This window comes from Doryrhamphus excisus, chromosome 12 (genome assembly GCF_030265055.1).
Source record: "Doryrhamphus excisus isolate RoL2022-K1 chromosome 12, RoL_Dexc_1.0, whole genome shotgun sequence".
In the NCBI taxonomy this organism is placed as follows: Eukaryota; Metazoa; Chordata; class Actinopteri; order Syngnathiformes; family Syngnathidae; genus Doryrhamphus; species Doryrhamphus excisus.
The window spans coordinates 8,810,996-8,834,387 of NC_080477.1; the positions used below are offsets into that span (position 1 = coordinate 8,810,996).

General features: G+C 37.5%; 1 protein-coding gene across 4 annotated transcripts in view; it reads right to left on the reverse strand.

Moving 5' to 3' along the window:
- Positions 1-2,209: 2,209 nt before the first annotated feature.
- The window catches only part of LOC131139515 (protocadherin-9), a 203,495-nt gene continuing 182,312 nt past the window's right edge, over positions 2,210-23,392 (reverse strand). For all 4 annotated transcript variants that reach the window (XM_058089203.1, XM_058089201.1, XM_058089202.1 and 1 more), the window contains one exon: positions 2,210-6,508. In XM_058089203.1, the coding sequence (XP_057945186.1) occupies positions 6,141-6,508 (368 nt within the window). In that variant the 3' untranslated portion in view covers positions 2,210-6,140. The remainder of the gene's footprint in view (positions 6,509-23,392) is intronic.

Here is a 23,392-nt window from a genome sequence, read left to right on the forward strand (position 1 = left end):
TAGTAATAAATTAATAACAATGAATATAGCAACGTCTCATCAAGATATGTCAATTACAGATGTAAGCCTGTTTAAACCACAGCCAATTCCGGTTTATGTCCCTGCAACTCTGAGTATAGATACGGATTAAAAATAGATCCCTAGTAAACATATACTGTATCTGTTTATGCTTTAACAGTAAACCAGTAATAATTATATAACATAATGTACAGCTAAATGTCAGATGCCTCAGGGAAAGTAAAAGTAAAATTCAACGTGCCTGTATAGCTTGTGGAGAGTTGTATTTTCCTATGTTTGATAAGTGTGGCTTCTGTGTGACCGATCCATGCTGAGCATCCACTCCGTTACACTGTGCCCGTGGAGGTTTCTATATCTCAGAAATATTCTCAAAGCCATATGAAAAAGAAAATACAATTGGGAGCTTGGGCATGGTGTGACATTAATTCACTTCACCCTCACAGTTCCAAGGCAATTAGCTTTGATGCTTTTCAGAAAGTGTTCTAGCCCAAGTCAATAGCACCAAAAAATAGCTTACACTTGCTTGGCAAAAAAAAAAAAAAAATTTAAGCAGGCCCATTGTGTGACAGTTGATAAATAGATAAATGAGGTTTAAGTTAGAGTAAAAACCTGAAGAAATAAAGAAATTGTAATTACTTAAGTAGTTATGCTGCTCTGCCCATTGTCATTATTACTCATTTCAAAGTAGAAGCGCAACAAAATCTGACAAAAAAAATTAAATAAAAATCAGCTGATGACTGCTATTTAGGCAGTCTTACCATCATTAATTTTCAAGTACAGAGGAAAATAATCTGAAACTTGACTTTTCAAATAAATAAATGGAACACTGCAACCAGAAGATCCGAAATGCACGCTAAATGAATCAATAATTTAAACCAAATTAACCTGTTCCAGAAAGATGAAAATTAAAAAAAAAAAATGTTTCGTCATAGTTTTGCATTCATAAGACAATCCTTTAAAAATAACACGTATCCTCACGAGGGTCACGGGGTGCTGGAGCCTATCCCAGCTGTCTTCAGGCGAGAGGCGGGGTACACCCTGGACTGGTCGCCAGCCAATCACAGGGCACATATAGACAAACAACCATTCACACTCACATTCATACCTATGGACAATTTGGAGTCACCAATTAACCTAGCATGTTTTTGGAATGTGGGAGGAAACCGGAGTACCCGGAGAAAACCCACGCATGCACGGGGAGAACATGCAAACTCCACACAGAGATGGCCGAGGGTGGAATTGAACTCCGGTCTCCTAGCTGTGTGGCCTGTGCGCTAACCACTCGTCCGCCGTGCAGCCCTTGACAGCCCTAATTAAAATGTAAACAATCTTATAGAACTATAGCCACTGAATTGAAATATTGTATTATCTTGAAATAAATATAAAAAAGTCAATCAACCTTCAGTGCAATCACGCTGCACTCACAGTAGTCTCTCTGCAGCTGCGTCAGCACCGTGAGCGTTTCCATCTCACATTCCCCATGACGACAGATGGTAAACATGGTTGATACCATCCTTATACAGCAACCTTTATACTGTCTTTTTTGCTGTTCCATCCCGCGATGCAGCCTCTCCTCCTTCATGTCTCCGCGGGGATCTACGATCGCTCCGCGTAGCGAAAGGGTGCTCAAAGCTAATGGGTGCTCCTTAGTGTAAACAACGGAGCAAGCTACAAACGTAACAAGATGAACATCCATAGCTGCACACTTGCCTAAGGGGTCGGTATAGCACAAAAACAATCAGAAAATAATAAATAAAGTTCTATTAAACAGTAAAAATGCTTCAGAAGACATGGAGCTGACTTAACTAGCTTGCACTCAGAATGATATGCTTGGTTTTTGATATTGTGCTTAACAGAAATATCGCCCAGACCCACGAGTGTCCATTACAGATTTTACCAGTTGCACATTACTAGTGAATTTTTGCTGATTATGAGTATGAAACAAGTACAGCTATCAATTATTCGTATTCATGAGGGGAATCCTCATTGTGTGTGTAGACTGTTCTGTAGTTGTTTGGAATCATGTGGTGTACAATACTTCAATTATAGATTAAATTCAGTTTTTTTTTTTAATCTTCTGTTATTTATAGAGAATGACAATTTCACAATGAAGTGTCAATTTAAATTGTGTCTAAGGGGAAAGAAGATGCACAACAGACAAGGCGGTGGTAGAGGGTTATAGAAATATGCATACACATAATTAAAACATTTATTGCAGTAGCTGTATACCTGTAGAGTAGTAACAAGGATTAATTGTTTCAGTATCTGTGATGTCAAACACCCTCACAACTGACACATACCGCAATAAGCAAATCACTCCATCCTACTTAACATCTTTATATTGTGACATAAATATGAGAGTGCTTTACAAACTAAATATTTTATGCACAAATAAATTCTACAGAATAAAGGACACATGATGACCAAGTTAATTCCAAAAGCTAAATCTTTAAGCATGCTGTTTCCATTGTGTAATTTGCCATCCATGCTGTGGAGGTAAAACAAACCTTTTCAGACAGTAGAAGGACGTATGAGCGTTCTCTGCACATGCCTTTATATTTTTTCTGATAAACCTGTAACTTGATTTTGCACTCTAATACCTGCCTGATTATGTCTCACAATTTGGCAAACAGTCAATGCATAAGGCATTTAATTATTAGACAGGAAAATTATTCTAGCCATCATTTTGTCATTATTGAATAAGAGCAATTTTAGTAAGATCATGAAGGCACAGCGATTAAAATATTTTCTTAACCTGTGTTTTGTTTTGTTTTTACATATGGAAAATAAGAGTCTATGTGGAAATAATATATATACACACATCAGTAAATTTCAAGTACTACAGCGGGATTCTACTGAGTTAAATCACAATTTGAGTAAAATCTATACAGCAATAAGATCAACAGCAGATAAAACATTTAGTCATTTACAAATATATTGCTATCCAATTGTAACGGACAATTTCAAAATCAGTTGATAAAGTAGAGCTTTCATAACGTTTTGCTTTTATAATGCACATATTGAGAGCACTGACATCCTCCATACATTTTTTTCCATTTTGTTTAAAAAGTTTATCTGTGACTTTATAGTATTTCAATAATATGTGGTATATGAGGAACACTGAGCATTATGGAAAATAACTTAGTTGACCCGGGGATTTCAAAAAGGAAAAAAAAAAACACTGCAAACACATTAAAGATCATTGTGCATCTTGTCACTATACATCTTTACCAGAAACAATCGGTTCTGCACATGTGCGAGACATGCATCACTTCCCTTTCGCAAATTTTCACAATAGCACTTCTGCAACGTCACATGCTGTGGTAGTCATATTTTAAATGTATGAACATAAATGGTCAATAGCCACACTTCACATGTAATATATTGGGTTAAATACATTGGTTATTTTCTTAGTGACTCTTAACACATTTGCTACCAAAGACGTATTTATTAGGGAGGAGCGAGTACACCACTATCTGTATCTGTTCACTCATCTAAATTATTGTATCGAGTGGGCGGGGCATAAACCAGAAGTGGGTGTGCTGTAACCACAACACAAAGGACTTCGATCTGTACACGATTTTAAATCTCAAATTGACATGGATTGATCAGAAGTTGCAATATGCATTGTTTGTTTTTCAGCTACAGTGTGTAGTGTTTGTGTGTGTGTGTGTGTGTGTGTAAGTGATCCTTGAGACTTTATTCTTTAGTTATTTTTAATGAGCTGTGTGAAGTTGGTGATTCATGCAAACATGGCAAAAAGGGAAGTCATCTGTCAGCCTTGTTGACTGTATTTTTCTCAAATGCACCGCGTTCATTACTACAAGCAGTTTTCCAACTGACTTTATAGCACCAGATGAAAAAAAGCAGTTTTAAGCAGTTTTAAGCCGTTTTAAACTTCCCAATTGCAAAGTATATGTGATTGAGGCACTGCTTAGGTGCTCTGTGTCTGCCGCTTGCAGAGTCGGTCTCGGAAGAGGCAGAGGTGTTGCGTGAAGGTTACGTATTGAAAGGAAATTTTAACAGATGCACACACACAATTCAGTTGCAAATGTGAGATTTTTGTTGAGAACTGATATTTTGCTGCAACTTACCTGCAGTCATTAAAAATATATATATATTAATCACCCCTTGTTGCTTCACTTTATTTGTTCACTTTAATGCCTGGACAGCTATAATGATGATAACATTTTTTAAAAAATTTACAAAATCACTTATATTCTTACATGAATAATTGTAACATTGTAATTTGTAAAATTTAACTCTTATGAGCTATTTTTGTTGTCATCATTGTATTTGTCCAAACAACTGTACCTTTGTTTGTACCAGGCATTGAAATGAACAAGAAGAGGAAGAAACAAAGTTGTGTAATATTTTTTTTTCCATGACTGTATGTTCTACTGCTAATTACTAAAAAAAGGGAAAAAGTTAGAAACACACTTTTTTGTGTGCATTGCGAAATTAGTCAAAATCATCCAGAACCGAGAGGGGCGGCTTTTGCAAAATGGCTGGGATTTCATGAGTTAAAGAGACTTTGCTTTCATGCAGTTGTTTCTATCGTCTTTGTTCTCCAAGACTGATGTATGTAGGAAATGTGTAGCGAATGCACACATGCACAACAGTCAATTTATGTCATATCCGGTCTTGTGTAATATATATCAATAAACAGAAAAATATATTTAAAAAATACAGTGATATTTTAATGTAACCAGTAGGGATGTTCCGATCAGGGTTTTATGGATTCTGATCATCCATGAGTGAATTTGGCTGATACCGAAACCAATACCGATCACATAGATGAAGTATAAATGTATGATATTATATTGTATATAAGATGGTATTATATTACTCCCCTCTCAGTACGTTGCAGCATGCACTTTGCAATCTTAAACTTATTTCATAAAATACACAGTGTTTAACTGAAGAGCGGGCACGATCGTGCATCATGGCTCTTGATATAAATCAGTTGGAAAAACTGCTTGTAGTATTAAAAGAGGTGCTTTTGAGAAAAATACAGTCAGCAAGGCTGACTAATTATTGTTGTTCATTGCCATGTTTGCAACCTCACACAGCTCATGGCATGCAATCATGTTTGCCTATTAATTAATTATAATATATATATAAATAGTTAAAGTGTCAAGGAGCACTTACACATATACGTGTATAGCTGAATAATTAATAATATATATGTATATAGCAGCTTCTGATCAATCCATGTCAATTTTAGATTTAAAATAAGCCCCACATAGTTCCAATTAAACCACACCCACTTCAGGTGGCTACGTACTCGTACTCGTACTGATACAGATAATATAGATTGGTGAAGAGATACAGATACAGATAGTGGTGTACTCGCTCATCCCTAATATGGAGTACAACTCGGCTTGCCTAACATGTGACTGCTGAAAAATAGGCCAAGCGGATGTAGACGTGTTCTAAGCATGCGTAGAACCGATTGTGTTTCTTGTTCCGGATCGCATAGTGACCACATCTAAAGCTCCAAATCCTGATTATATCATGGTTATAACAGCAGTCACCAGCCTTAATCACCGTGGTTGTTACAGGTACAGTACAAGGGTGTGGTTAATAGGTCTTATTTACAAACACACAGACAGTGACAGAATTAACAAGTGTCCACTTACACTGTTTTCATCGCCTTTTGAAATATGATTCATTTTTCTTTGATTGTGTTGAACAATACAGTCCAGAACAACTCAATAACAACCACATGACATACGGGTATATATCAGTCACCCATTTTTTTTTTTTTTTCTTTTCATTTTCTCCCCATTAGATTTGTCCTTTCTTTGCAAATCAGAGAGGGGGGGAATATTAAACAGAAGAAATCCATGAAGCTTCAGTAAAAAAAGAAATAGAGCGATAGAAATAGCCTCAGTAATGTTGACTTGGAGGAAACACTGCAAAAGCTCCATAGTATTTTGGCCTACATTATACATGTGGCTAACACACTGCAGAAGCATCACAACAAAAAATATGATGCAAGAAAAGAAAAAGGGGGAAAAAGAAACCTAGAAGATCTCAGGTGAGTCGTTTGGTCTGTTTGTTGTGTCCTGTTGTAAGAACCTCTCACAATATCGGACAATACAGGACCAAAGTCCATCTTAAAGCTGGTCCTTGGGGCTGTCTGGGCAGGAGGCTGACTGGCAGGACTTTAAACTGACGAGAGGAATATCAGCCATGCCGGTACTGTTGAAGTGTCCTTCTCCACTGCCGAACTGCTTCCTGTCACCAAAATGCTCTGACTGCCCATTCTCCTTTTTCCAGGTTCTAGTCAAGGTATGTCCATTGAGAAGTTTATCCTTTGGACCCCATTCCCTTTGAGATCCAAAATTGGACACGGGTGACTTGTGCTGCTGGTAGGATCCCAGATTTGGAGGCATCCAGCAGTTGTCCGAATGTCCTAGAACGAGGCATTCCTGTGTGCACATCTCTGAGGCCTCCATTAGGCTGCGAGGTCCTAGTGGGCCGTCTGGGGAAGTGAGAAAAAGAAAAGCAGATAAAGTTATCAAACTATTTAAAAGGATTTACCATGGACATTTATTTTTTTATGTTTATTTTGGGATTAAATCATTTTAACAGCACACATTTTTTTTAATACAAATGCACAAAGCAAGGTGTACCAAGACATGGTTGGATATCGTATAGCTGCCCATCTATAGTCAACCCGTGGCCCATGTGATATTGTAAGTAAGCACCGTGGTATTATTTTGAAAGAGTTAAGTCTCAGTAGTTTGCGAGTCCCAGCTCGGAAAGTGAAATACTTTGAAATACTGTACAACCACGAACATTTTAATCATCATTCTGAATGTTGATTAAATAGTGAAACAATGTTTATATGTTTGCTTAGATTTTTTTTTAACTAGGGCTGTCAATAGATTAAAATATTTAATCTGGATTAATTAATACTATTAATTATTATTAATTAATTAATACCTCCGTATATAAACAACAAACACAATGTACAAAAAGTAGACATTGGTAAGGTAAACTGTCCATCACTCAAATGTCATTCTCTTCAAGCAAATAATTTCACAAAATATAGTTGTGAATAACATTACAAACAAAGGTTTGTAAAAACACCCAATAACTTGGTGAAATGAAAACAGGGTTATAGCTTGTACTTCACTTTCAAATACTCTTTTCACAAAGACATAAGTACACATAAAGAAACACTTTTTAGACACACTTTATTACACTTCTTGGTCTGGCAACGTCAGCAACGTGGGAATATGACACGGTGGGTCTTGCAACGTGCAAGTTTTATTCTGTCCTCTGACAAACACAGTAGTTCAAGCACAAACGCTAATACATAATAATGATAATGTAAATAAATTCCCTTGCAGCCGAGAGATGGTTTGCAAAAAACATTCATTAGTTGCATATGCCAAGATAACGCTGTACATGTGGCAATAAAAATACCTTCAGTCCTCCAGCACATTCTCTAGGATCTTCAGTTTATTCAGCTCAGCACAGCGACTGGCAGTCGAGACTCGATACACTCCGGTAATAACTCAACTCACAGCACACAAGTTATCTTAGTTCTGGTTGAGAAGCTAAACTTACTATTTAGAATACAGTGGTACCTCGGTTACCTCATCCTTTGGGTAAATAACCTACTGTTTGTTTACCGAGACAAGAGACAAGGGACAAACAACCATTCACACCAATGGACAATTTAGAGTCTAACTAACGTGGATGTATTTGGAATGTGGGAGGAAGCCGGATAACCTGGAGAAAACGCATTTATGCACGGGGAGATTGCAGGCATTCAAACTCCACACAGAGATGTGCAATGGAGATCCAAACCCAGATCTTCCAACATGCTGACCACTGTTGCCAGTGCCTCAGTAAAAAAAAGTCGCTATTGAATGTTCGATAGATGATAATTTGCATATTATTAGCATATCATGTTGTAGGAAAAAAAGCACAACTTGTGCAATACTATGTGTATATTTTGGATATCTTGTATATATCTTGTACATATCTTGTTAAATTGTCTTTTTATACTCTACTTTTATATACTTTTTTTAAACTTGACTACTGCACTGAAAGGAGAAGCTCTCCAATCTTGTTGTACATCTTGTATAATGACAATAAAGGCCATTCCATTCCATTCCAAAGCAGTGAGTATAAATAAATTACTTTTAGAACTACCATAGTACAACAAACTAATACAAATTAGCTATAATAAACTAGAGTCTTGGTTTGTTTATTTAAAATTGGCCATCACTTCATCAAAATAAAATTATTTTACTTTATAAATATTTTATCTCGGCCTTTTATTTCAAAGTCTAGACAGCATAATAATTACATCTGTACTCGCCTCCACCCTTTATCTGGCAGATAGGATTACTTGTTTCATTTATCACACAATGTTCTCCCATCACACATGACAGGTAAGTGGCCGAGTCTGAATGAGGCTTGAGTGTAATGTGTAGTAATTTAATGAAGATTTGTCAAACAGAGGGAGAGCCTAACATTCTAAGACAACAGTCTTTAAAAGCCCAAAATCTTGGCAAAAATGTGGTTTCAATATAATTTTCTGTCAGGTGTTTACACTGTCTGGATTTCTTAGTAGCAAAGGCAAAAATGCTTTCTCTCTTTAAACACAGTCCGAATGGTAAACAGTGCAATTGCTGTGGTAAGACAGTAATTTTAAATGTCTTAAAAGATATTGAGGGTTATGTAACAAAAAAAGTCATGTTGTAGACCTAAAAAAATATATAAACGGGACAATCCTCAGACCAAAATACAGTTGTTACTGCAGTACAAGGGAAGGGTTTTAAGAACAAAAACGTTTTCAAAGGCGTTGTTTTTTTCAACGCCATAAAATTACTAAAATTTGCACGAGAGCAGCAAACATGGGACATTGAAATGTCAAGGAAAGTTATATTCTGTGATGAGAAAAAAAAAATAACCTTGACGTTGCTTTACACAGTGGAAAGACAGTCATCATAATATGCAGTGTTTTTTTACTTCAGTGGAACAATTGAGCTTCAGGTTCAGCCGGGGCATCAAACAGAGATTTTTCATACGGTCGAAAACTTTTAATTTAATTTACTGTATACACACTTTTAATCCCTCACACATGAACACGAATCATTACTAAAACATGACAAACATCCTTCACATCAGGTGATAGGCAACATCATGCAGGCATGTAATCCATTACCCTGTCATTTGAAGATTATTTTTCTCCGTTGAGACCCCGTTTTTTAAAGAAGCAACTAATTCAGTCAGTTTATTTTTCAAGCATCAAAAGGTAATGAATCCATCTGTTTTTATCCTAAAGAGAAAAAGAAAGGTATTTGTCCTAATTTGTCTCTTTCCTTCACACATAGCTAATTGGTTGGTGGGTACGCTGTGTAATATTTCAAAGGTTTGTTTTCAAACTCCTGTCTGGGTTGTTTTTATCCTCATTAAATTAAATGTGCAGTAACTATTCTGTGAAGGCAAAGCATGCAGTATTACAGAAGCATGGAAAATGTTTATTCTGTCGTATATTAGTGGCAGTACATGTGTACATTGTATAAAAGTATATTACATAATGAATAGGGAAATATTTCATTAGATATAATCAATTACAAATTTGATTGGAGGAAATAAAATATACAATAATTCATGCTTAAAGAAAAACTGCACCTTTTTTTTTTTTAATTTTGCTCATCACCCACAGCTATAACACGCTGTACTAATTGGGATTCACTTACTCCGCTTATAAAGCTCTCTAAAAAAATAAAAAATAAAAATATGTATGCTATAACCATGTAGCAACCATGTAACTTAAAGAGTATAATTCACATGTTGGTCATTTTAAGCATTACATGTTTCTTGAGTGCTAGTGATGAGCTGGATACTCGTTACGGATAATGCATATTTGCCGGATCCGAGTATGAAGCGAGTTTATTTCATCATTATCCGTATTTGTGTTAAACAAAATGCCCATTATGCATTCACTCTTCATGCTCTGTGATTGGCCAGTCACACACAGCGACCTCCTCTCCCGAGATGCGTTGCAGACACAGATGAGATCAGCGGTGCTTCACATGTTGCAATTGGGAAGTTAAAAACGGCTTGTTTGTCACAATACCTCCACTTTATTAGGTTTTCTTCAGCTCGTCTCTATTTTGGTTTATATCTCAAGTTACTTGGTAAACTTGTTCCGTAACATGCGCGATTTTGCGGTACGGTATTACTCCTACAATATTACATACACATATAGCTGAACAATAAACAATCTAGCCACCTAGAACAAACAAAAAAGATAAATATTGTTCTTGTCTCACATAGGGATTGTGGATGATCTTTTAATGACAAATTAAAAATATTGGTTCTTAAGACTGTTGCATTGTATTTGTGTTTTTTTTTTTAATGTGCACAGAGGGTTTGGTTTTATCTCCTGTTAAGAGTGTTGTCCTTTTTTAACCTCTTCCGACCACCTTTGATGGCTAAAAGCACCAACAAGTGACTGCCTGTGATAAAAGGAAGACGAGGATCAGATCACAGGAGTGGAAATCAAAAACAGGCCAAATACACAATAGGAGTTCCGGCTTTGTTTCTTTGGGAGCCTTTTTTTCCTTTCACCAAAGGTTTTCCGCAATCCCGTGGAGCACAAAGGATTTAGTTGGGGTTTATTTCTAGTTTTGGGCTTAAGCTCACCAGTAGTCATGTTGTTTGACAGTTTGGCTGATCTGAAGAGTCTGAATATTCTTTTGTTCTCTGTGGCTGGTATCACCAATATTTTTGTGCACTCTGATGTCTGTCATATGTTCAGTGTGAAAGATGCAGAAGTTGTTTTTGCGAGGCGACTATTGCAGACTCATGACTGTAAAGGGTTTTTAAAAACCCCAAATATTTGCCACAAATGATGTCGTAACGGCATGAGCACAAAGAGTCCTTCAAACTGCTCAGTAGGACATTTTCCAGTTAACTATGCTAAATGATGGTATTGACGATTGCCCATTTATGTGACAAATGTTTGAACAAATGTTTTTTGAGCCTTTGACAAGAACCTCAAACTAATCTGTGTGGCCTAAACATAATATTGTGGTGTTGGATCCATTTGTCTGGCATTTGATGGTAAGAAATCTGATGCCTGCAATGCAGTCACACACTGTTCTGTATGGGAACATGCAGACCATCAGAATAACGGGGAGCTGTAATTGGCAGACAAAAAATTCCTAGCAAGGCACAAATTATCATCGTTGCATGAAAAAAAACTGAGAGCAAAATAATGGCACCCATGAGACAGAAAGATGAATTCCTTAAATGAGATGGTAGACAAGTAAATATACATCAGGGGAGCTCTTACAGAGAAGCTGATGGAAGAGGGAAAAGGAAGTGTATGTACTGTACATGGTGTACAGTTTCAATCAGAGCCACTGACAGAATGTTCATAGTGCTGTGTCGTAATGATGTATTTGTGGTTTTGCGTTTTAGCTTTAGAATGGAGGACACTTGAATCAAACCTTTTTTTGTATATTTTTATGTGCTGTAATCAAGGGATATTAATAATATCGATGGGCCGACCAGAGTTTCATACTTTTCTCTTGTTACATGGCTTTCCAAACTGTATATTCCCCAGCATAATTGAATTGGATTCTTATTAGTGAATTTATTAAAGTAACCAGTTTTACTTGTTATTGGTCGTTAGGACCATTTTGCACAAGATTGTGAATAATAACCACTTGACAGTCTGTGACTGTTTGATGTGTTTGCTTGCATGAATTAAACTTGAGGAACAAACATGCACGTTAGCTCTCAATAACGTCATTAAATCTTACCTCTATGCATTCCCACTTAGTATCACCATTTGGGACCAAATATGAGGTGAAAGAGGAACAATACAGTATAGTAGTCTATTTGTCGAACAAAGTGGGCCACTCACAGTAAACAGCAAACAATGGTGCATATTTCCAAAATTAATAACCATTTGCATAAAATGCAAATCTGATGTAATTTTTTGCAAATTTGATTTAAAGTAATTATATCAATAATTAAGTTGATGTATTTACACAGAGCAACATTTATTTCGGTAATGGCATTGTTAACATGTTTGTTAGACCGACCAAAGTTTGTTTGTTTGTTTCTGCTTTTTCCTGATTAAGGTGTCGCCAGAGTGGATAATTTTGCTCCACATACTGATTTTTGGCTTGAGCCCAATGCCCTTCCTGACAAATACCGATGGTGCTTACTAGTGGAGATTCAAACCCAAAGTCCAGAACGCTAACCACTATCCTACGGCGGGCTTGTTAGACCAACCAAAGTGATCGTGGAAAACTTACCAACTACTTGCACTTCATGCAAGATGCACTTTTATTGATGGGTATATTGCCTCGGCCTGGCCACCCCTTAGCTCCGCCACTGGTAGCCACCATGAGTGACTTGGGTGGTTACTTCCCGTACATAGATTTGTGTTTTGTCTTGTCACTTTTGTGCTTTTGACCCTTGCTACAGTTTCAGAGCATATGAGATACAGTGGTTTGGCACAGGGTTCTGGAAAAATGAACATATATCGGTTTGTCCATTCACTTTTTTTTTACTTGTCAGCAAGCCATGGTTCTTTCATTCACTTCTTGTCAAGTAAACAAACAATTTAATTGTCTCAAATCACAGTGATGTCACCATGTTTGCTGTATTAATTATTGTTTTTTATTCTAAATAATTTTAATTATTTGTACAAATTACTGTGTATGCTGTACATTGTTCATATTTGATGTAATCTATTTATTATTTATTATTTATTATTTATTATTTATTATTTATTATTTATTATTTATTATTTATTATTTATTATTTATTATTTATTATTTATTATTTATTATTTATTATTAAACGGGAGCCAGGCAACAACATTTTGTTGGCAATTTCACTGCTGTGTTATTGTGCAATGACAATAAAGAAAGTATATGTCTATGTCTATGTCTATGTCTATGTCTATGTGACGCAACCGTAATAACTGAAATCATCATGTCTGCACACTGCCGTTGGCGATTGGTCGATTAATATATTCCCCATTCATTTGAATTGGTCACGGGTCCATAGATGGCCATGAATGGGTCTGTATCTGGACCGAGGTACACCATTTAGTAATGGCTGCTCTAATAAGTGTCCATACAATCAATGGATACATTTGCAGACCAAAGCAAATCCCTTCTTTCTTTGATCTTTTGCAACAACCTTGCTTAAGAGTCAGTGACCTCCAACACAGGATTTTTTTTTACTATCTTGCAGCTGAGAATCTATGTTGAACTTGCGTTGTTTATCTCAGTCACAATGGCTGATAGATGCGTAGATAGATTATCTGTGCTCAAACTTTCATCTTGTTTACAAGTACAAAACACAATCATATAAAATAGCCAATAGATCCTGCCGGGTGCAAAGCCTTGAGTGATTTAAATAACACAGAAGCACAGGTGTTGACGAATGCAAGGGATTCATTCAGAACTGTGTCAAAAGGTGCCGACTTTTGCTCCTAGCACTGTGCAAATGCTGCAGATGTCCACAAAGACGGATAACTTAAAAGACAAAGAAAACCATTATATTTTCTCCTGATAGGAAGTTGTGAGGACACACGGTGAACTGGTCTGATGAATTCTGCAGAAGGACTTGAATAAATATTAGCCGAGAGCAATATCGTTGTTTAAAGATGGACACTTGGACAGAGCAGCATTCACTTGCATCTTTCATAGACCTCCCACTCAGCACCGTAGAGGTTACAGAAGAGCAGAGAAGGTTGTTTAAAGAGTATTATTGTTTTTGTCTGTTGGCTATTGCTAATGAGACAGTGTTTGGCTAATTAATTGGATGCGCTCTATCAGTACTGATGTGCCAGCCGTACACCACCAACGGGTGGAGAGGGAGTAAAAAGCGATTGAATGTGGGGGGATCTCGTGTCCATAGGGCTTGTTTATTTTTCTGTGCTGTTAAGCATGCCCAGATGTTGTTGTTTGGGAATGAATGGTGCTCATTTTTTTGATGGCAGACTGCTCTCTACAACTGCTGTTCAAATGTCCACAAGGTAGACCATTCCCAATTATTTAAATCTGCTGCGGGTTTTATTTACGAACCTTTCATCTATTACTGCAGTACATTTACCAGCAGTACACAGATGCATACAGCAAAACATACATTACAGGGAAAAAACTATTTTATAATAATAATAATAAAGTGATAAAAAATGGTGCAGATGTGTTCACAAATTAATAATACTATAAACACTGACGGTGGTCGAGTGGTTAGCGCAGACCTCACAGCTAGGAGATCAGGGTTCGATTCCACCCTCGGCCATCTCTGTGTGGAGTTTGCATGTTCTCCGCGTACTCCGGTTTCCTCCCACATTCCAAAAAACATGTTAGGTTAATTGGCGACTGAATGAATGTGAGTGTGAATGGTTGTTTGTCTATATGTGCCCTGTGATTGGCTGGCGACCAGTCCAGGGTGTACACCGCCTCTCACCCGAAGACAGCTGGGATAGGTTCCAGCACCCCTTGTGAGGAAAAGCGGTAGAAAATTAATGAATGAATGATGAAAAATGGTGCAAATGTGTTCACACATTAATAATACTATAAACACTGACGGCGGCACGGCACGGTCGAGTGGTTAGCGCGCAGACCTCACAGCTAGGAGATCAGGGTTCGATTCCACCCTCGGCCATCTCTGTGTGGAGTTTGCATGTTCTCCACGTGCATGCGTGGGTTTTCTCCGGGTACTCCGGTTTCCTCCCACATTCCAAAAACATGCTAGGTTAATTGGCGACTGAATGAATGTGAGTGTGAATGGTTGTTTGTCTATATGTGCCCTGTGATTGGCTGCCGACCAGTCCAGGGTGTACCCGCCTCTTGCCTGAAGACAGCTGAGATAAGCTCCAGCACCCCCGCGACCCTTGTGAGGAAAAAGCGGTAGAAAATGAATGAATGAATGAATAAACACTGACTTTGTTCATAGGTGTACTTCACACTTAGAGCAAATATGTTACGAATAGCTTGAGGAAATGTACAAGTGAAATGATGGTTTGTACATGCAGCTTCATGAAGAATTGCAGAGAATTTCAAAATAGGACCTGTGATCCAGAGTAAAGGCTATCTTAGGTTGGATAAATATGATAGAACAGAACACAGCAACATGCTGGATACAGCCGCTGGAGAATACTAGTCTGGCTGATGGATCCTTTCTAGTGTTTCCTTTGAGGCCAGGAAGCAGCTTCTTGTGAGAAGAGATGAAGAGCAAGAGGGAGTAAAATAGAAAAAAAAAAAAGAATGAAAATGGAAGTGAGGGGTGATCAGAGAGATCTATAAGACAAGTGAGAAAGTTGGAAGATGAGGAGAAAAGGCAAAGGGAGTTCAGGGAAAAAGAAACAAACACCAAACCTATTACGAACTGAATTACATTTTCATATTTTTCCATGACAAATGTTTTTGTTTTCAACTTTGAACAATGCAATCAATTTATGATTGCAGTTGACAGGTACTGAAAGTATCATTTATTCACCAGTCAAAAGCTACTGGGTTTCATATTACACATAACGTTTTGACTTGTGTGGAGTGCATCATCAGGAAACGTGCATCGCTTGAAAGCTCAACATTGCGGAATGATGTTGTCATGGGTCTCTATTAGGGGTGCATTTGACCAATGAATGGAACCGTTTGATACAGTCGTCGCAGTTCAATACCACATCAAACAATATTGTAGCCAAAGTCACAAATATCAGATATCAAATATCAAATGTGGGCGGCATGGTGGTCAAGTGGTTAGCACGCAGACCTCACAGCTAGGAGACCGGAGTTCAATTCCACCCTCGGCCATCTCTGTGTGGAGTTTGCATGTTCTCCCCGGGTTTTCTCCGGGTACTCCGGTTTCCTCCCACATTCCAAAAACATGCTAGGTTAATTGGAGACTCCAAATTGTCCATACGTATGAATGTGAGTGTGAATGGTTGTTTGTCTATATGTGCCCTGTGATTGGCTGGTGACCAGCCCAGGGTGTACTGTCTTGCCTGAAGACAGCTGGGATAGGCTCCAGCACCCCCGCGACCCTCGTGAGGATAAGCGGTAGAAAATGATTGAATGAATGAATGAAATATCAAATGTCAGCTGATATCACAGTCACCTCTTGATTTGCGATTGCTCCTTCACAGCATTTTTCAACCTTTTCATCCGCGTTCCGGATAAAATCTCTCAGCGGTAAGTAATTGCATTTGTAGAAACTAGTTCCATGCAAAACTTTGCCAAACCAATTATGCCGTGGGCATCCTGAACATGCACATTCAATTTAAATTCTGTACTTCTGAGTTTAAATAAATGTCAGTAATGTCAATAAAATACAAGTTAAAAATGCATGAATATTTATTCTCAAAAATATCCAACCACAGTATCCACTGCAGTATCAAATCGAACAAAACCATGAATTTTCTTTCTAACCTAATTTCTATATTAAGATGATCACAATGGATGTGGTACTTTGACTTACTGTAACTCCGACTCAAATCCCATTCTCACTTTGGAGAAGAACTGTGAACTATCTATGGGATTTGCAGCAGCATAACATAGAGGGCATTCATGGAGATGCTAACCGCTGACATGCTCATTATACGCTGTGAACAAAATGATTTTGTTTACAGCTGTGGGTTGTGTTATTGCCAGAAGTTTTTTAAAATAATTTTGTTTCAGACATGAGCAACAGTTGGTAGAGCTTGGTACGCTATGTAGGGCACAGTTACAGAAATGACCATTGCATATAATATCTTTGGAAATCTTTCATAAGGACAACATTATTTTTTTTAAAGATCTGAAACTGCAGCCTATTAAATGACATACATTTGACATTATACTCACTCCACAGTTCCTATTATGTTACTGCAACAACAATATATTCAGTTCCCTTATTGGAGACTCAAACACAGTTCTTCACGGTTTTGTGCTTTGTAAAAGATACATACTGAACAGGAACTACTAAAACTGTGTAGTTTTGTCAGGAGGCATCAGCGAGACATGATCACGAAAGCAGAGGTCTACAGTGGAAAGCATCGCCCACCCTCCTGTTTGATGAACCCGAAGCTTGCATTCACTTTTGTCAGGAAAAATTCCAATCCTTAGGTAAAACGAGTCAGGACATTACTCGTATTAGCCATTGAAATTTTCTACGAGCCAGAAGAGATTTCTTCTGAATCTTAATAAAACATGTTTTGGCTTTTTCTTACAAATTAATTTACATGTTTGTTTATGCATATAAGATAAAGGTTTTATTTGACCCTGATGACATGATTTTTTTAAAGGAATTTGGTATGATTTTTCCAGAAGGGAAGCACACAAATGCTTACTAGTCTGTTGAGTCTCGGCATTGCAGTAAACTGGAAGGGAAGCTTGTCACGTCTCATCCTCCACAACTCCCATCTGCTGGTGGAATTTGACACTATGCTTATCCTCAAAGTATCTCATGCTACAGCATATGGCATGATTTTTTTATTGTTTATTTTTGCTCTACACACCTCAGGGCAGGTATTTAGTCCCTGTGACAACAATAGTTGCGCAAAGTGAAATGACCCCCCCCAGCCCCCAATAGCACTCATCATGACAAAATAGAAATATTTACAGTTAATCCATGTGATCTGTATTAATTTCACTCATGGATGATCAATATTGGCAGCATAAAACCCTGTTTGGAGCATCTTTACTCATCAGGTTTTTAATCTACAAAGATAGTATAGAGCAGGGGTCTCCAACTCAATTTACTTGGGGGCCACTGGAGCTCGGGTCTGGGTGAGACTGGGCCGCATCAGGTTTTCCAAACAAAAACAAAAAAAAACGCATTTATTAAAAACAAAGAAAATTTAAAAACTTCGCTTTGGTTCCAATTTTCTACAAGACAGCTCGGATAAAACATTCCACTGTTATATTTGTTAAATATTTATGTATATATTTATTAAATAAATATATATGTTAAATATTTTATTTTTCTACACAAAAAAAGATGAAAAATAAATAAACAAATCAAGAATAAAGAAAATCAATCAATCAGTAATAAATAAATAATAATAATAAAACGGCAAATAATAAAAACTTAAGAAACCACATATAGTTGGTGGGTAGACAAATTATTTTTTTTTTCAGATTAAAATGAACAAAGCATTATTAGAGCCCTGTAGACATGACAAAACACGACTATAGTCACATTTATAACTCTTTTTATTTACAACATATTGCGCAACTGCAGGGTCTTGAGACACATGCTAACTCGCAAACTAGAGAGCTAGCGACCTAAACGGTAGCCTTCAAGTTATTTCCTTTAAACCTAAATAGCCAAAAACTTACCACTTCCACACAGATAGGGAGGATAACTATTAACAGTTATTTAACCTTTAACATGAACATTAATCAAACGTAATAATTTTTTCTGGGTACATGATACCATACAGCATCCATATCAAACTTGCGCGGGCCGCACTAACATTAAACTTTCATATCAAGGCGGGGGCCTCAAAGTAGTGTCCTGCGGGCCACATTTGGCCCGTGGGCCGTGTGTTTGAGACCCCTGGTATAGAGTAATGTAGTGGGGATCTAGATTAGGGAGGACTCTGGGGTCATGAATGTCAACTCCAAATACCACAATAAATACAAGTGAAAATGTCACCGCTGCAAAAAAGGGTCTTTAACACCCTGACAGCAGTCTCTGTATTGACATTTGAGATAAGACAAGGTTTGCAAATTTAATGTCAGTGTATCTACAAAGTAATTATCATTGGCAAAGCTGTATCGGTGGTATTCATTTTGATTATGACTTAGCTTCACCCGTATTGACATTAGCACAGTCACAATGCACTCCAATGTCTTTTTGGAAGATGTGGCGCTCACTCTAGTTAATGAATTTAAATATTTAGGCTTGACATTAGATTTGACATTAGAGTCTACTTAACATTCAAAATATACGTCAAACATGTAAGACCTTTTATGACGCTGGATGCTGCAAGGGTGTTTTAGTTTTAGACGCTGTAATCCCCCCCCACTCCCCCAACTTGGTCTCTTGCTGCTGGCACAATAATTGAACCTATATAATCTCTTTTTAAAAAGGCTATTAAAATTTTTGATTAAAAAAAAATGAAAATGCATGCCTTGTTGTATGGGCTTGCCCCTCCCCCTCCAACAGAACGTTGTGAGCGGTATGGGTACGAGGGCCATAGCTAGTGCGGACTGTGAGGTACCACAGAGGCAACACAGTGCTATCAGTAAAAGGAACAAAATATTGGAACAGCTTACCATCAATAATAAGAGTCTCTCAGACCTACACCATCTTCAAAATCAATCTCAAAAAGTGGATGAAACAACACCATGTCTGTGACCACTTTTAGCCTTTTTATAGCTTTGCATTTGCTGTTTATTTGTGCCATTTATAGTATATTGTGTATTTTGTTGTTACATTGTTTATTGTTATTTATTGTTACCTGCCCGGGGCACTACAGATTGAAACTAGCGGTTTCACATCTGTATTGTTTGCAAACGGTTATCAGTATGCATTGTCCCTAATAATACATCCATTTTCAACCAATCGCAGGGCACATGTAGACAACAAAACATTCACATTCATACCTATGGAGAATTTATGAATTGCCGCATGTGGACCCTGACGAGTGAGCGTTTGTGCCGTGCTTGTATTGTGCATTGTGCACACTGATTTCAGCAGTGTTGACAAGTTGCTGGCCTTTTTCTTTCAGAAGAAAGAATCAGTTGCATGTGCGGTTCAGAAGGCAGCGGATACGACACGAGGGGCAGAGCAGATGCAAGCAAACCTGCTTTTTATTCAGGTTTTCAGTTAATAATGTGAGAAGACTAGAAATAAATGTGAAATGTGCGAACATGTGAAATACAAAACCTGATTTGTGGATACCAGCATTCTGTTAATGTTCCAGTAAAATAACCATATTGGCTTCGTTTGCCTTGAAATAAGATATGAAAATAAATGAGTAGGTCTTGGCCATTTTCATTTTGTAAAAGTACCTCACAAGAAAAAACCTTGGTGACGCTTATGTAGCCAGTAGTACATTAGTACATTTAAGCATTCAGACTCTACGTATGTGATCTGCATTGGTATCGGCCGATTTCACTCATGGATTGTTATTGGCAGCATAGAAGCTTGATCGGAACATTCCTATCTTTGTGGCACAGCGTTATATTATTACGCATGTAGTGCGTGTGTTACGTGAGCCGTAATTTACGTGCTGAGAGCAGGGAGAGACAGTGTTCTGACAAAAAACTGCACTGGGAGCTTCATGGCATGGGTTTCCATGGCTGAGCAGCTGCATGCAAGCCTTACATCACCAAGCATATTGCCAAGCCTTAGAGTGGCATACAGCACGGTGCCACTGAAAATCTGGAGCAGAAGAAATGTGTTCCGTGGAGTGACGAATCACACTTGTCTGTTTGACAGTGTGACAGCAGTGTCTTTTTGGTGAATGCCAAGTCAACTTTACCTGCCTCACATTGTGCCATCTATAACGTTCTGTGGAGGAGGAATAATCCGAAGGGGTTGTTTTGTTCTGGAGTCTATATGCTCTTCAATCAGTGAATAAAAACATGTTTGTAGACAATTGTATCGGTTATATCGGTTGTGGACTGAGCAATCAAATTAAAGGCTGTTCAGTCACAGGTCCATTGACTAACAATCAGGACCAACATCCTCTTCTTCCAGTCCGATTCCTGAATACTCTCCATCTTTCACACTTCTGTGTGAAGGAAGTCCCTGTTCATATAATAAACAGAATAATAAACATAATAGCTCTCCTGTAAGAATTGCTGGATTTTTACATTAGGGTGAGCAATGCTTTGTGGGTAATGTAGTGTGAAGCAAGTCGAGTACTTCAGGTGTTGCGCTGCCTGCAGGTAAAATGTGTGCAGTGACAATAACATGTTGTTGGATCATGAGTGAATATATGAGCATTTTCTTTAAAGACCAATACGGATAATGACAAAATGTACTTGTTTCATACTTATATCTGTAATGGACGAGTATCTGGCTCATCCCTAGTTTAGGGTCATTGTGTTGTTGGAAGTCTCTAGTCCTCGTGCAACTTATTAAGCATTAACATGTTGTTAAGACAGCAACCATGATCCTCCACAGAAACCAAAGCGATCGATTAAAGTGTATTTATGCCAGAGGGATATGGTTTTCAATCAAATAGTCTAGTGTGTTAATCCAACCCTTAAAAAGTCAAACAAGATCCAATTAAGGTTCACATGGGGTTTAAAAAAGCGGGTTTCAACCAAATTCATGCAATAATTCTGTTTTCTTTTTTTTTCCGTGTTTCTAACCTCAATGGGGTAAAATTTCCCAAGGCCAAACTAATTTAGATAATCTGCAAATGTACACAAACACAAAGTGGGTAGTGGAGTAAAACTCTATATAATGCAGTGCTTCTCAATTATTTTCTGTCATGCCCCCCCCCCCCCCCCTCCTCCCAAGAGACAGAAATGACAAAAATGTTTTTCTCCTGTGCGTTTTGAAATCATGTATCTGTATTGAAATTTTAAACTGAAACCAGGATGCAACAAAATATAGAGCACACAAGCGTATTTAAGAGTCAAATTCCATTTTGAGTACTATAAATTTGTATGTGTTGGTAGGTCTCCATTAAAATGAAAGCCTCTCGTCTGCCACCATTTGAGAAGCGCTGAAGGAAGATGGATTTATAATGGTACCCTAATGCAGTTCATGTATTTTGAGGAGGCATAGTGAACGGGTGAAAGAAAAAGACTAGCAAAAGTCAAAAGAAAGTTATTGGCTTCCACAGTGAAGTAGTGACAGACATACTCTGTTGATCATTATATTGAGCCTGGAGAAATTTGATAATAAAACAGGGCCTTGTCCATCCCCTGAGAGCTTTGTAATTGCAATGTTGAGGCACTGTTAGTAATTCGAAGCATGCACTACCTACATATACATTTATTCATAATTACCTGAGGGAAAGGACAGGACTGAACAGTAATGTCTATTAAAAGTGCACTAAATTTAATGGACATAAAGTATGGCTGCAAATTAAGGGCAGTTGGGCTTTCTGTGCAATCTCATCTCCTCTGTGTTACAATGTCATCTGTGCCATAAAATTTATATACAGTATATTCAAATTAATTTCTACATCACTTGAGTGTGATGCTACTTTCTTAAATCATTAACTCATCATTGATTTAGTTACAGTACATTTGTTGTTGATTTATCCTTTGCAGATTAACATAAGCTCACAGCTCACCCCCAGTTAATTGTGCCATGTAGTTCATAACCATGCCATCCCATAAGAAAGCAAATGTGTCAGAGTTTGCGAGTTGGTCAAGCATTAAATTAGCTGTCATGGAGCACGTTTGTGCCTCCTCCAGAGAACTGTCTGCCTACAAGCTTCAACAGGGAGGAAAGAGAGATGAATTTTGCAAATAATTAGCTAATATATTTTATCATTATTTCATACGCTATATAGCTTCATCTTTTTCTAAAGACAAAGGCATTCAGTGACCTCCGTCACGTCCAAGCATGAGGAACAAAGCTATGACAGTAAATTTGCTTTGCAGCAAAAAAGTTTGCTTTACTTTCATTTGCAGGAGTATAAGAGTAAGTCGAGCTGGATTTAAATTTAGGAAAAAAAATTCACACTTTTCATGAAGAATTTTGTGAAATAACTGTGATACAAACAATAACAATACAAACAGTTGGATGTTGTTTTAATATATTTGATATATATAGATTTGATAGCTACATTTTACATATTTCCTATTTGTTGTTTCATATTTGATGTAATCTATTTATTCTGCACATTATTATTTATTATTACACGGGAGCCAGGCAACGACATTTCGTTGGCAATTTTACTGCTGTTATTGTGCAATGACAATAAAGAAAGTCTATGTCTATATGAAGAGATAAATATTTTAAATTGAAAATATAAATGAATGGTGAATTTACATTTATTACCGCATGAACACACATAAAAGTACCAAAAATTGCTACTTTTGAGTAATGGTACTCATACCCAGGTGTGTATAGGAGGAAGGCAGCTCTCTCTCTTTCTCCCAGTCATTTTTTGTCAAACCTTAACCTTAACCTAACATGCATGTTTTCGGAATGTGGGAAGAAACCGGAGTACCCGTAGAAAACCTACGCATGCAAGATCTTCCCCATATCCTGATTGTGTGGCCAACATGCTAACCAGTCAGCCACCATGCGGTCTAATTTAATTTCACTCTTGAGAAAACTACATTGACAAAATATACATAGTCAAATGACAAAAGTCTGTATGTCCAGACCTGTCCCAAAAATTACCGTATATTTTGAAGTGAAGAACTTCACATGCATCACCTAAGCATGTTCAATCAAGCAA